Consider the following 12,780-nt stretch of genomic DNA (forward strand, 5'->3'; position numbering starts at 1 on the left):
CATGTTCAACACGACAGTCGCCACATGTGGGGCACGATCTGCGTAAACCCTTCTGGAGCACCTGAGATCACCCCCAGTTTTTGGTTGGATTCATGTACTCCTATAATATAAGACGCTGCATGTTCATATCATTTACATTCAACGTTTTTTTATCGGATATTTTTTTTTAGTATCAATGTTGAACCGCAAAATATCCGATAAAAAATGTAAATGATATGAACCTGCATCGTCTTATATTATAGGACTAAGGTTCATGTAGCTTTGTCTTTAGTTTTCTATGTTACGTCTTTCGTACTATTTTTGGTCTATCTGTCTGTCTGTCTGTCTGTCTGTCTTTTCTTTTATTTTTTAGCCATGGCGTTGTCAGTCTATTTTCGATCAATGAATTTGGATACCCCTCCGGTATCTTTTGCCCCTCTTTTATGCACCTGCGCATATGAAACATTTCATGAAACATAATATGACATACATGTACTTTGCTACATTTTTTAAGTATTGTTTGATTGTGTATTGAAATAAAGATTTAACTAGAACTTTATTTTACAGCGTATGGTTACCGTAAGTACATTTGTAAACAAGCAGTATCCTCATCTTTTGTAACGTTGATTTGTTCAATTATACCGTTAGAACTGGTAGCTAATTTTATGGGATTGTCAACATTGAAAGTGAAACAAAGGTAAATTATTTGATTGAGTGATTACTAGCTGTCAAGTTCATGTTCACCGATTTTACTCAAATTCTGATATTAGATTTATAACAATGTAAAATGTTTATCCAAATTATAAAAAGTCTAAAATAATCAATTTACAGGACATGGGGCTAGATTATATGTAGCTACGTTTCGTGCGCATTTTGGTCTAGTCGCCGTCTAATTAACTATCGAGGTGACCTACAAAGACATATAAGCGATATTAACATAAATATAGATATGAATAGATAGCGAACTCGTGCAATTGAATTATCTAGATCCGTTTAATTTCCTATATAGATAAAAAAAAATATATATATATATATGTAAATCATCGTTTTTACAAGAAGTCTTTTTTTTTTTGTACAGCTAATCACTCAATCAAATAATTTACCTTTGTTTCACTTTCAATGTTGACAATATTTTCTTTACATAACCGAACACACACAATTCATACGTTTTCCGTCTCTTTCTAAGGGGTTACGTACAAATTCTCATGCATACGGATTCAATGAGGTCAAAATATTACTTGAAATATACATGTATAACCTAGACCAACATATTTTAAAAGGAGAAAACAAATCTCTTAATAATAGGACAAGGGATGGCAAAAAAAAAAAAAAAAAAAGAAAAGAAAAATGATATCACAAAATTTGAGTGAATAATTATCATCAGAAAAACAAATGTATGCAAAACATTCAGGACAATCATCCAGATTTAACAAATCAAAAATAAGATGAAATTGTATGTCACAACCATGTCCAACAGTCTTAAAATCAAGAAACTAAGTCTCCTACTTCAACACCTCTATTAACTAATATCATACGGGTTCCCCTTTTTGACTGACTTCTTATTATATATTTGTAGATAATAAACAATGTACAGCCAAGGCCGATATGGTATTCTTGTTTGATGAGTCTGGTAGTATCAGCAACAACAATGCTAACAACTTTAACATCATGAAGACCTTTATGAAGGATATTGTTGGAAAGTTTACATCATTTGGCACCACTGGAATGCAAGTCTCGTCTGTGTGCTTCGCTGATGGTGTCCGTGAACATTTCCCGCTCAATAAGTACGATACTTTGCAGAAGATACAAAACGGTATTATGTCGGACATCAATCCTAACAATGGGCCCGCAACTAAAATAGGAGCTGGTATTAAGGTAAAATAGTTTATTTTTGATCAAAATATATGATGAAATTAAAATTGATTTGAAATAATCAAATTGGTCAAATAACCTTGCAAAATAACATGTTTTAAATTGACATTAATTATCATTTTAAAACTTAACAACATCTGTTCAGAGTAAAGAAGTGAGCCAGTGCGTTGTTCTATGCCTTCACTGATCATTTGTCCAATTATTTATAAATACAGTCCCAACGATCTTTATTTCAGTACGTAAGACAAAACAGTTTCACAGCAGCTAAAGGTGGAGTCAGAGCAGACGCTAGGAAGATTGTTATTGTCATAACAGATGGCCAAAACACAAGCCCGCCGAATCCTCAAACCGAGGCTGCATTACTCAAAGCGTTGGCACCGAACGGTGTAACAGTAATTGCCATTGGTGTGGGGTCTGGTGTAAACAACGATCAGTTGAAATCCATTGCTACACAGGATAGCTATGTTTTTACCACAAATAATTTCCAGGAACTGTCCAACATACTTGATGCTGTAGTCGCTGTTTCATGTGGAGGTAATGCATTGAATATTTACCATTCAGGGGCATCTAATGCATCTAATATAAATCCAAGTTAACCTATGTTATATCTTGTGGTTTTGTTTATTACTACTTTATTGGTTCAAAGATACAACGAGAAAACAAGTATTAGTAACTATTTCTGCTTAAGGAAATGTCTGTCTCAAATCAGGAATGAAACAGTTGTTTACCATGCGTTTTATGTATGTGAGATTTTGTTTTCGCAATTTAACAAGGTACTTTCCGTTTTAAGTTTTCCTTGGAGTTCTATATTTTTGCTATTTTGCTTTTCATACGTATAAAATAATAATGCCAATCGTTGTACAGAGAATCTGCAGTTATGTAGACCTTTCGCGGCTTAATTTGTATTTTTTTTTAGTGTCTTCAGTTCTCATATATTTTTGGCACAATTTTGCTGATCCATTTTACTATCTTGTTCCAATTGATTCGTCAGTTGCAATATGTTTTGAAATGGGTCATTGAAAAACAATATATTAGTAACCTTTTTTTGCATTCATTTATTATTCATTACCAATTTCACATGAAAGAACCCTTTAAAATAACATCCATGCAAATTATAAAAATCCTTTCTACAATCAGCATTGTTCTCTAGGTTTTCGACATGTAATACCATTCATTTTTTTTGAAAAAACAATACTGATTTTTTTTTGTCTTCTAGCTTGTTCCATCCAAACATCAAGCCCCGGTCAACCTGGACCACAAGGACCAAAAGGGGAACGAGGAGAAAAAGGCTATACCGGAGCTCAAGGGGCACCAGGTATATATAATTAGTTCTTAGATTGGAATTATACCAGTTATACATGTATCTATTAAACATCTGTCATTTTCAGATATCGTCAAATGAAATTTATCTACGGATGTGTACTTACGAGAGCAGCATAACGAAAGTTTTTTTGCCTTGACATCTGCATGTTTTTTTCAAGGTAATTACCATTTCCTCAATCTGAATAAATTTGAAAACTGCGCTTGCGCTGCTCCACACTCAGATAAGAAACTTTATAAAATATTTGTATAATGCGGTTATTTCAACATCAACTGCGTTCCTTTCTTACAGGTAATAAAGGCATGAAAGGGGACACAGGAGATCAAGGTATGCAGGGAAACAAAGGCATGACGGGAGATCCCGGAAGAGATGGTACCCCTGGAGGACCGGGTCAGAGAGGTCAGCCTGGAGCAAGAGGTGAAACTGGTAGCAAAGGAATGAGAGGCACAGATGGAACACCAGGTATTTCGGATACATAAAACTTGTGTCACATGTACCATCTTGATAAAAATAGATTTTTCAAAATATAATCAGAATTAACGGTACCAATTTTCCTGCACCAGATGCATAGAGATATTCATAAAAAAAAGTCTAAAGCAGAAATATTTCACTTACCACTTTGTATTTAGAAGTTCCCCTTTTTTAGGTTATAAGACCACAAATGATTATTCAGGTCACTACATTTGTATGTCATTCATTCCTACATGTATATATGTAATGGTTGTTTTTGTCATGCAGCTTTTTTCTTTTTTACACCATTTACATGTTTCTATTACGTATATTGTCAACATTTAAAAATCTTTTTTTTTATTTTTTTAACGAAAACATATAATAGGATTTTAAAACACAAATACATGTAGCCCTAGACGAAAACTTTATACGTTAATACTTATAATAAATATTGACAGGCACTCCAGGACGAGAGGGTAATCCAGGACCCCAAGGACCACAAGGCGACCAAGGAATGACTGGAGGCAAAGGTCCAACAGGTAATAAAGGAGACCCAGGAAAACAGGGTCCAGTAGGAAACCAAGGTCCGGATGGTAAAAAAGGAGAAAAGGGAGGACCAGGAAATGTAGGTCCACAGGGTAAACCCGGGAACAAAGGAGAAACCGGCGATAAAGGCGAAGCTGGAAGTAAAGGAGAAACCGGGGACAAGGGAGATGATGGAGCTACTGGAGAAACCGGCGCTAAAGGCGAAAAGGGCGATAAAGGAGATGTCGGGGAACAAGGACAAAAAGGCGAAACAGGTACGAAAATAAGAAACCATGTAAAACAAACTATTTAGTTTGTGTTAAACAGAACTAGATGAATTGTTTGTACAAAGAAAACTAATGATTTAAGTGTTAATAGTTTAGTTTTCTAATTTAAATGTTTTTCATATTGAACTTGTAATTGAGACACAGTTAAAGACAGAGTCGAATTTTGTTTTACAAAACTATATCCTAGTCCTCTTATTGGAAAATATACGTTCATTGTTGAGATAAAAGTCAACCATCAAGTGTAAAGACTTTTAAAACTATTAATATATATAATAAGGTGACCAAGGAGAACAAGGGAAAACCGGAGAAAAAGGTGAAAAAGGAGAAACAGGAGACGGAGGCGCAGATGGACAAAAAGGCGAAACCGGCGATTCAGGAGAAAAGGGTTCAACCGGTTCAAAAGGTGAACAAGGAGACAAAGGTTCCGCCGGAAAGCAAGGCAAAAAAGGTATGACTGGTGACAAAGGCGAAAAGGGCGACAAAGGCGACATGGGCGATCAAGGACTTAAGGGAATGGTCGGGAATGCTGGCAAGAAAGGCGAAGTTGGAGATCCCGGTGAACAAGGTCAAAAAGGAGGACAAGGAATAGATGGAAACAAAGGAGCACAAGGAGACAAAGGTATGATGTTTGTCATTTGTTTTCTTTTCTATTAACTCCACACACAGCTCTATATGGAACTCTGTTACATAGGTCAAATAAAAAAGTATGTGTTGTTCCAGTTACATCTGAAAAAAAGCTAGGGTAGGCAGGTAGGGATTTTTTTTTACATTGAGTCCATGGGAGCAACATTCTGACTTTAACAGTGCTTAATGAAAAATGACAATAAAATCTTTAGGGTAGGCTATTTTTAAGCCGAAAAAAGTAGGGACGGTAGGGTTACTGGAACCACACATATATTTTTATTTGGCCATAGCGTAAAATGATAGACATTTCGAACGAATTTAAATGTTCGTTAAAACATTTCTAAACTTTTAGGACAAAGGCTTATGCTATTACAATCAAACTAAATTTGAGGTATAACACTTAATCTTGTGTTTCAAAACTTTATAATGTTGTGATAAAAACCAAATCATTGACCATATATTTCTTTTACTTGTTGCAACACTGCCAACATTTTTCAATAAAAAAAGATTATTAATCAGAGCAGGTAGTATGATAATATGAAACAATAAGATTTTACCACGTTTTCGGCTCTCTGTATTCGAAATCCAAAATCCTTTTGAATTTGTCAAAAAGCGTACTGCAGAAATTAAAAAGAAATTGGTCTACATCATCAATCATTAGTATTTCTTTTTTTTTCTTTTTTTAATTTTGTCATAATATTTGCATTTGAACTTTTGCCGAAAAATAAACTACAAAAAATGTCAAAAACCTAATCTGGGTAATTATTGTATAGATTTTAATATTTATACCTAGGTGATACTGGAATGAAAGGAGAAACCGGAAACAAAGGAGAAGTGGGAGGTGTTGGTGCACCAGGCAGACCAGGAGATAAAGGCATAAAAGGAAACAAAGGAGACCAAGGGGACCAAGGTAAACAAGGGGAGAAAGGTTCAACAGGAAACCCAGGAGAACAGGGACCTAAAGGAGCAACAGGAAACAAAGGAGAGAAAGGATACAAGGGAGACAAGGGAGATGTAGGTATGGCAGGGGAAAAGGGTGCAAAGGGCGACGATGGTAACAAAGGAGCAGATGGTATGCCTGGAACCGATGGGAAACAAGGAGCCCAGGGAGAGAAGGGATTACAAGGCGATAAAGGGGTAGCAGGTGATAATGGACGACCTGGTGAAAATGGAAAGACAGGAGACCAGGGACCAGGTGGACCAAAAGGAATGACAGGAGATACCGGACCACAAGGACCATTAGGTACAAAGAATTTATAAAAACATAACTTAATTAAGCAGAAAACGTCTGGTGAATATAATGTTGATATTACAAGGAACTTGCTAAAGAATTTCTTATACAAGTAATATTTTTTATTGCTGAATTTAACTTTTTGCAACCTGCTTTGGTATTGATTGAAGATTGTATTATACATACGGATTTTGTAACATTATACTATTGTTGTTCGTTTTACGTAAAAAAACCATAAAAATGCAAATCTTTTTCAATTATTTTGTTTGTATATAATCAAACTGTTAATGTCAATCATTGAGATTCTCACTGGTAAATGCAATGTGGTTACTCCAACATTTGAATACTTAGAGATAAAAATACCACAGAGGAAAGCTCCATATTTTCTGTAGAGATAAATAGCAAGCACACAATGGTCATTTTAGTGATTAATGTAGTCAAGACAACCATACATCATACCTCTTTGCATGAACATATTTTTGTTTATTAAATAACTTAATTTAACTAAAATCTTCAAACAGGCGATCATGGAACGAAAGGCGATCAAGGCGAAAAAGGCGACAAAGGCGAAAAGGGCGACAAAGGTGATAAAGGAGATGATGGAAAGAAAGGTGAGTTAAATGATTTTTATGTACATTCAACAAACTTATTTTCACGGATAATTTTTACGCGTTCAGTCGTTTCTAGGCAATTTCACGCGAATTTGTTTTAAAGAGAAGATGCTTTATTGACACGAATGCAATGTTATTTATCCGCGTTTCATCTCAACTCGAGAATATTACTTATATAAATAGCTCATAAAAAGAAGACTACACGTACATATTACTGAGAAACAGACAGGGTAGTCCACAGTGGGTAAGGCATCCAATTAAAAAAAAAATTTGCCATGCAGCAGTAATCAATTAATAATTTGAAACTTTTAGGAAAAGACGGTGAACAAGGGAAGCAGGGAGAAATGGGTAAGACAGGAGAACGAGGAGTAAAGGGAGATCAGGGACCAGATGGTAAACAAGGTATGAAAGGAATGAAGGGACCAGATGGAGACAAAGGTCCAGTTGGCGATCAAGGTGCACATGGAGAAAAGGGAGCACAAGGTGACACAGGAAAAGCTGGAGAGAAAGGAGTTGTTGGTGATCAAGGACCGATCGGTGCAGTAGGACCGAAAGGACCACATGGTATGTAAATTGCATATAAACAATTGTTGCTGTTATTACATGTAAACGATGGATGCTTGTTAGATTTAAATGTCTCTCTGAATGATTTGTTTTTAGTTTGTTTTTAAATCCAAGGAACCCTTATATTTATACCCATTTGTATGCTATAATTTACACTAAAGGCAATTTTTTTCTCAAATATGGGCAACTATGATCAATTATAATTAGGATTACAATAAATAATTTATATTCTTTTTTTTCAATTTACAGTACAGCAAGAAAATAAAGTCAGAATTGAAGTTAATAGAAATGACTTCATGATACATTGTACAAGACTTCAATAACAAAGTTTGTTTATATTTTAATGTTATAATAAATAATTATATTTTTCAGGTGATCCAGGAAAAGATGGACAAAAAGGTATGTTCTATGCCTTTATTTATTTAAAAATGTATAAACATAATTTAAATGAACATCAGGTTTTCAAGTCAAACTAACCCGTAGAATACAAGCTCTCATATGCACATCTTTGTGATGTATTCAGCTCTAACAAACAACGCGGTGATACGAGAATAACGTAGCAACTGAGTCGAGTGATATAAGTAAACGGAAATTTATAGTAAAATAAGTTTGGCCTCCTTTACAAAGCAACATCTAACTGCTAGTTCAAGACGTCTGATCTCATGGCATCAAACGGTTCGCAGACTGTAGAACAAGAAATTCGAAAGATGTCTAGTTTTCGATTTTCATCAATGTTATTCCAATTGTCTGTACCAAACTAATGATCATCATCTAGGGAACAGGAAACACACATGTCTTGTTTTAACCGGATTCTGGCTTCTATGTAAATTATGTTATCAATGGCGTATTCCGCCAGTTTTTTACTCATTTTGCAATATATTTTTTTCACACAGGAGAAACCGGAGCACAAGGAGAGAAGGGAAAAAAGGGAGACAAAGGAGACATTGGAGAACAAGGCAAACAGGGACCAGCAGGAACGAAAGGTAATTAACATTAAAACTGTTGCTTTGTAACCTGTGTCATCCGACATACTGAGGGAACAGAAAAAAATGTCGGATATAACAGAGTGTCAGAATACTCAGTTTTTTTCTGCAAGGATTGGCATATTTTGGGACCATGAAAACGTGTCGCTTAAAGCAGGATGTTGGAAAATTCAGTAGTCGGATAGGGAAAATTACACTGTAATGGTAAAAAAAAACAAAAATTGAAAGATAACCTTTTAAGTTGTAATTCAATGTTCATTTTTGATTCAGACATTATACCAAGTTCTAGGAAAATATCACACACTTATCATAATTACTGTTGCTAGTCCAGTTAGAAAATGTTTTGCTCACTAATGAGAATAGTTCAACAAAATATAAAAGGCAGATATTTGATATGATTTTAATTAGGACAAACATTCAATATGAGATTCAATGAAATGGGTTTACATAAATATATACCAATTGTACGTCGTCAACAAATGACAACACCCATACCGTTTATATATATATAATTAGTCAGCCACAGGAAACTCTAACGTGACAATATTTGAAAAGGTTACACATTTTTTGTAATATTTTAAATGAAAAAAGCTACTAAGATAGCCATTATAAGTATAAAAGAGGGACGAAACATACCAGAGGGACGAAACATACCAGAGGGACATGCAGCCAAACTCATTGGTCGAAAACAAACTGACAACGCCATGGTTATAAAAGAAAAAGACAAACAGACAACTAATAGTATACGACACAACACAGTAAACTAAAGACAAACAACACGAACCCCATCAACAAATGGGGTGATCTCATGTGCTCCAAAAGGGGTAAGTAGATCCTGCTCCATATGTGGCACCTGTCGTGTTGCTCTTGTTATTTTAGAATGTGATGCAACTGTTCAATATTTTTCAGGAATGACAGGGGATCAAGGCGCTAAAGGTATGATTGGCGACAAAGGTAAGCCCGGAGATGTGGGACCAACTGGAGCCCCAGGAGAAAAGGGTCACGAAGGGGATAAGGGATTACCAGGCGATATAGGACCAAAGGGACCAACCGGTGCACCAGGAGAGAACGGAATTGATGGAGGAAAAGGACCAGATGGCAACCCAGGACCAATAGGACCAAAGGGTAATATAAATAAAGTACTCGCCGTAGTCTCGGTATTGATTTCGTCAAGGTACAAGATTTTGAAAAAAATAATTTATACCTAGGAATTTAAATGTGGAAATCCATTCTTTAATACAATTTTATTTTCTTTTAAAATCTCCTTTTTTTATATGCTCTAGTTTCCAAATAAATAATACGTAATGTTTAAAAGCATTTTTGATGTTATAAAAATTGTGAACTAAAAAAACGAAATTAAATGTGGAGCAAATACATATTAAATTTAATCTTGACAATATTTCTAATACAGTTAGTCAACAGTTCTGCCTCAATGTGTATCTCACTTAATTTATACAATGATTAATATTACATAGGTGAACAAGGGGACCAAGGACCAAAAGGAATACCTGGCGACAAAGGGGAACCAGGAGACCAAGGAGCCCATGGAACACCTGGTGCTCAAGGAGTACAAGGTCTAGCTGGCCCGAAAGGACCTAAAGGTAGTTGCTTTTTTTGTACAGAGTAATTTTCTTGTTGTACATCTTGTAAATTTTCATATGTAACTAAATGATACGTGTGCATTAAACGGAAAGTGACATTTTATATAAAGAAAATACATTTGTGAAGACATAAGACAATCATTAAACCTTAATAGGACTCAGCACAATGAATCTATTGAAATTGATTTCGTTATACTTGTTATTTACTTAAAAAAGTTTGTATAAATTTTTTTGAATTAAAAATTAATAGATTTAAATAAGAAAAAAATGAAACACAAAAAACACATTTGCTTAAAATTGTTTATTAGTTTCCTCTGAATTTCCGCTTAAGCATCATAAAATAAGCGAATAGTCTTGCGTTTTAAATTTTGAATTTATATACAATGTATATTTATAGTAAGAGATAAAGATGAATGTTTACTAAATCTATATAACTCATTTCTTAGGTAATGCTGGAATTAAAGGACAAACAGGAGATAAAGGAGCTGATGGTAAGAATGGAATTGATGGAAAGAAAGGCGGAACTGGTGACCCAGGAGAAAAAGGACCACAGGGTAAACAAGGCCCAGACGGACTTCAAGGACCAAAGGGACCAAAAGGAAATGACGGTATGAAGGGAATGAAAGGAGTTAAAGGTGACAAAGGAGACCAAGGCGACAAAGGAATTCAAGGAGACAAAGGTGCTGATGGTATGAAAGGTCAGAAGGGCAACAAAGGAGCAGTTGGCGAAAAAGGTATGCAAGGAGAAAACGGAAAAGATGGACAAAAAGGAGCTAAAGGCGATACAGGTGAAAAGGGAATGAAAGGAGACACTGGCGACAAGGGACAAGACGGTATGCAAGGAGCTACCGGAAATAAGGGAGACAAGGGCGAAACAGGAAACAAGGGCATGACTGGTGCTAAAGGAATGACAGGAAACAAAGGAGTCCAAGGTGACGTTGGTGTCAAAGGAGAAACTGGCGACAAAGGCATGAAAGGAGTGACTGGCGATCAAGGAGCACAGGGAATCAAAGGTATAAGATTTACATTGATCGAATTTGATTGTTTTGCCAAGCTGTCAGTTGGTTCCTGGCTACTGGCTGGTTTTCCGAAAATGTCCTTTAAATATTTTAATACTGTGAACTATAGGGAACATTTTTACTTTATTTAAATGTATTCCTATTTTAGTACATGTATGTAGAACTCTAAAAGTTCGTGAAAATGTTTAGGTCGAAAAACTTTCAAGGGTATAAGAAAGTAGTATATCAACATTATTTGCTGAGGATACTTTTCCAAATATTATCCATATTATAGAAAAAAAAGGATATATGGGGAATCCATCCATGACATAAAAATTAGAACATTCACAGCAAAAAAAAAGATAGCGAAAAACAAATCCAATATATGGTCTTTACAATTTCAAGTAAACATTTCTGTACTCATGAAACATAGTTTGTAACACTTTGAAAAATCTCCAGCGAAATGAGTGAACAGTTCATTTACTCGTTTATAAAAAACAACATAACGTTTACAATTTATGATTTTATAAACATATCTAATTCTAATAAAAAGACATATATGTTACTTGTGCAAATAATAAAAGAATTAGAGGAGAGAATGTATCAGTTCAAAATTCAATAATTTCATCTTAAATTACATTGCGCAGTCTGAGAAGCCTGGTCACGTTACCTTCGTATTTTATGCTTTTAACCAATCAGAAAGCCCAAAAGCATAACATTTCCAAATTGTAAAACTGTTAGCCATTGGCTCATATTATTCACCGTTTGTTTAGATATTGACAATCGATTATTCTATTTCAAAAGGCGATACAGGTGATGCTGGAAAAGATGGATCCAATGGTGCAAAGGGAATGACCGGAGAAAAGGGAGAGAAAGGGGAGAAAGGAGAAAAAGGACACACCGGCGATACCGGAGAAAAGGGAATGAAAGGTCATAAAGGTGACAAGGGAGACAAAGGAGAAGCTGGTGCAGACGGTAAGAACATAAAAAACGGTAAACAGTTAAACATGTTAATTCATAACAAAAATACCAAACTCGGAGGAATATCCAAAACGGAAAATTTGTAGTCAATAGAACAGGCTATTATTTAAACTTGGAATTATTATTAATTATGGAATTTTCATAATTTCCTGTGCTTGAAATTTCTAGTAAATACCATGCTTATTCTGTACTTCAATGGTCTGTGCTGCGCACAACACTTTCTTTTACAAAGAAGATAGTACATTTTCAATAGAATGTACTGTGCCGCGCACAACACTATCTATACAAAATACATTATATGGAAAGTGTTATGAACCGCTCAAAACATAATTATACCAAATAAACATGGAATTTATTAAAAAATTCCAGCACAGAAAATTTTGCAAGTTCCATAATTAAAAATAATTCCAAGTTTAAATAATAGCCTGTTATAGGCAAAATCAAAAGCTCAAACACATCAAATTAATGGATAACAACTGTCAAATTCTTAACTTGGTAAAGGAATTTTCTTGACTTATGTAGAAAAATGGTGGATTAAACCTGGTTTTATATATACTTCTGTTAAACAGAATAAATAAGTTATTGTGTTACTAATAAAATATAGGAATAACCACAATAAATCACGAGAGAGAGAACGAGATTCCTTTATTTCATAAATGAAAAAAACTTTCTTGGTTGCGTATGCCAATGAAAATAAATCTACAATATTTATCATGTAGATAATGTCGTCATAAAATATATTCACTCCACAGT

General features: G+C 34.8%; 1 protein-coding gene across 1 annotated transcript in view; it reads left to right on the forward strand.

Annotated features, from left to right (window-relative positions):
- LOC139495328 (collagen alpha-1(IV) chain-like) overlaps nucleotides 1-12,780 on the forward strand; it is a 48,206-nt gene that overhangs the window by 29,635 nt on the left and 5,791 nt on the right. The window contains exons 24-39 of the mRNA XM_071283635.1: nucleotides 547-558; nucleotides 1,556-1,854; nucleotides 2,088-2,385; nucleotides 3,068-3,166; nucleotides 3,464-3,634; nucleotides 4,081-4,422; nucleotides 4,712-5,053; nucleotides 5,852-6,301; nucleotides 6,811-6,900; nucleotides 7,213-7,464; nucleotides 7,837-7,863; nucleotides 8,358-8,447; nucleotides 9,357-9,572; nucleotides 9,923-10,048; nucleotides 10,495-11,061; nucleotides 11,851-12,021. Coding sequence (XP_071139736.1) covers nucleotides 547-558; nucleotides 1,556-1,854; nucleotides 2,088-2,385; nucleotides 3,068-3,166; nucleotides 3,464-3,634; nucleotides 4,081-4,422; nucleotides 4,712-5,053; nucleotides 5,852-6,301; nucleotides 6,811-6,900; nucleotides 7,213-7,464; nucleotides 7,837-7,863; nucleotides 8,358-8,447; nucleotides 9,357-9,572; nucleotides 9,923-10,048; nucleotides 10,495-11,061; nucleotides 11,851-12,021 — 3,552 coding nt within the window. The remainder of the gene's footprint in view (nucleotides 1-546; nucleotides 559-1,555; nucleotides 1,855-2,087; nucleotides 2,386-3,067; nucleotides 3,167-3,463; nucleotides 3,635-4,080; nucleotides 4,423-4,711; nucleotides 5,054-5,851; nucleotides 6,302-6,810; nucleotides 6,901-7,212; nucleotides 7,465-7,836; nucleotides 7,864-8,357; nucleotides 8,448-9,356; nucleotides 9,573-9,922; nucleotides 10,049-10,494; nucleotides 11,062-11,850; nucleotides 12,022-12,780) is intronic.

The sequence above is a fragment of the Mytilus edulis genome, chromosome 11 (genome assembly GCF_963676685.1).
Source record: "Mytilus edulis chromosome 11, xbMytEdul2.2, whole genome shotgun sequence".
Lineage (NCBI taxonomy): Eukaryota > Metazoa > Mollusca > Bivalvia > Mytilida > Mytilidae > Mytilus > Mytilus edulis.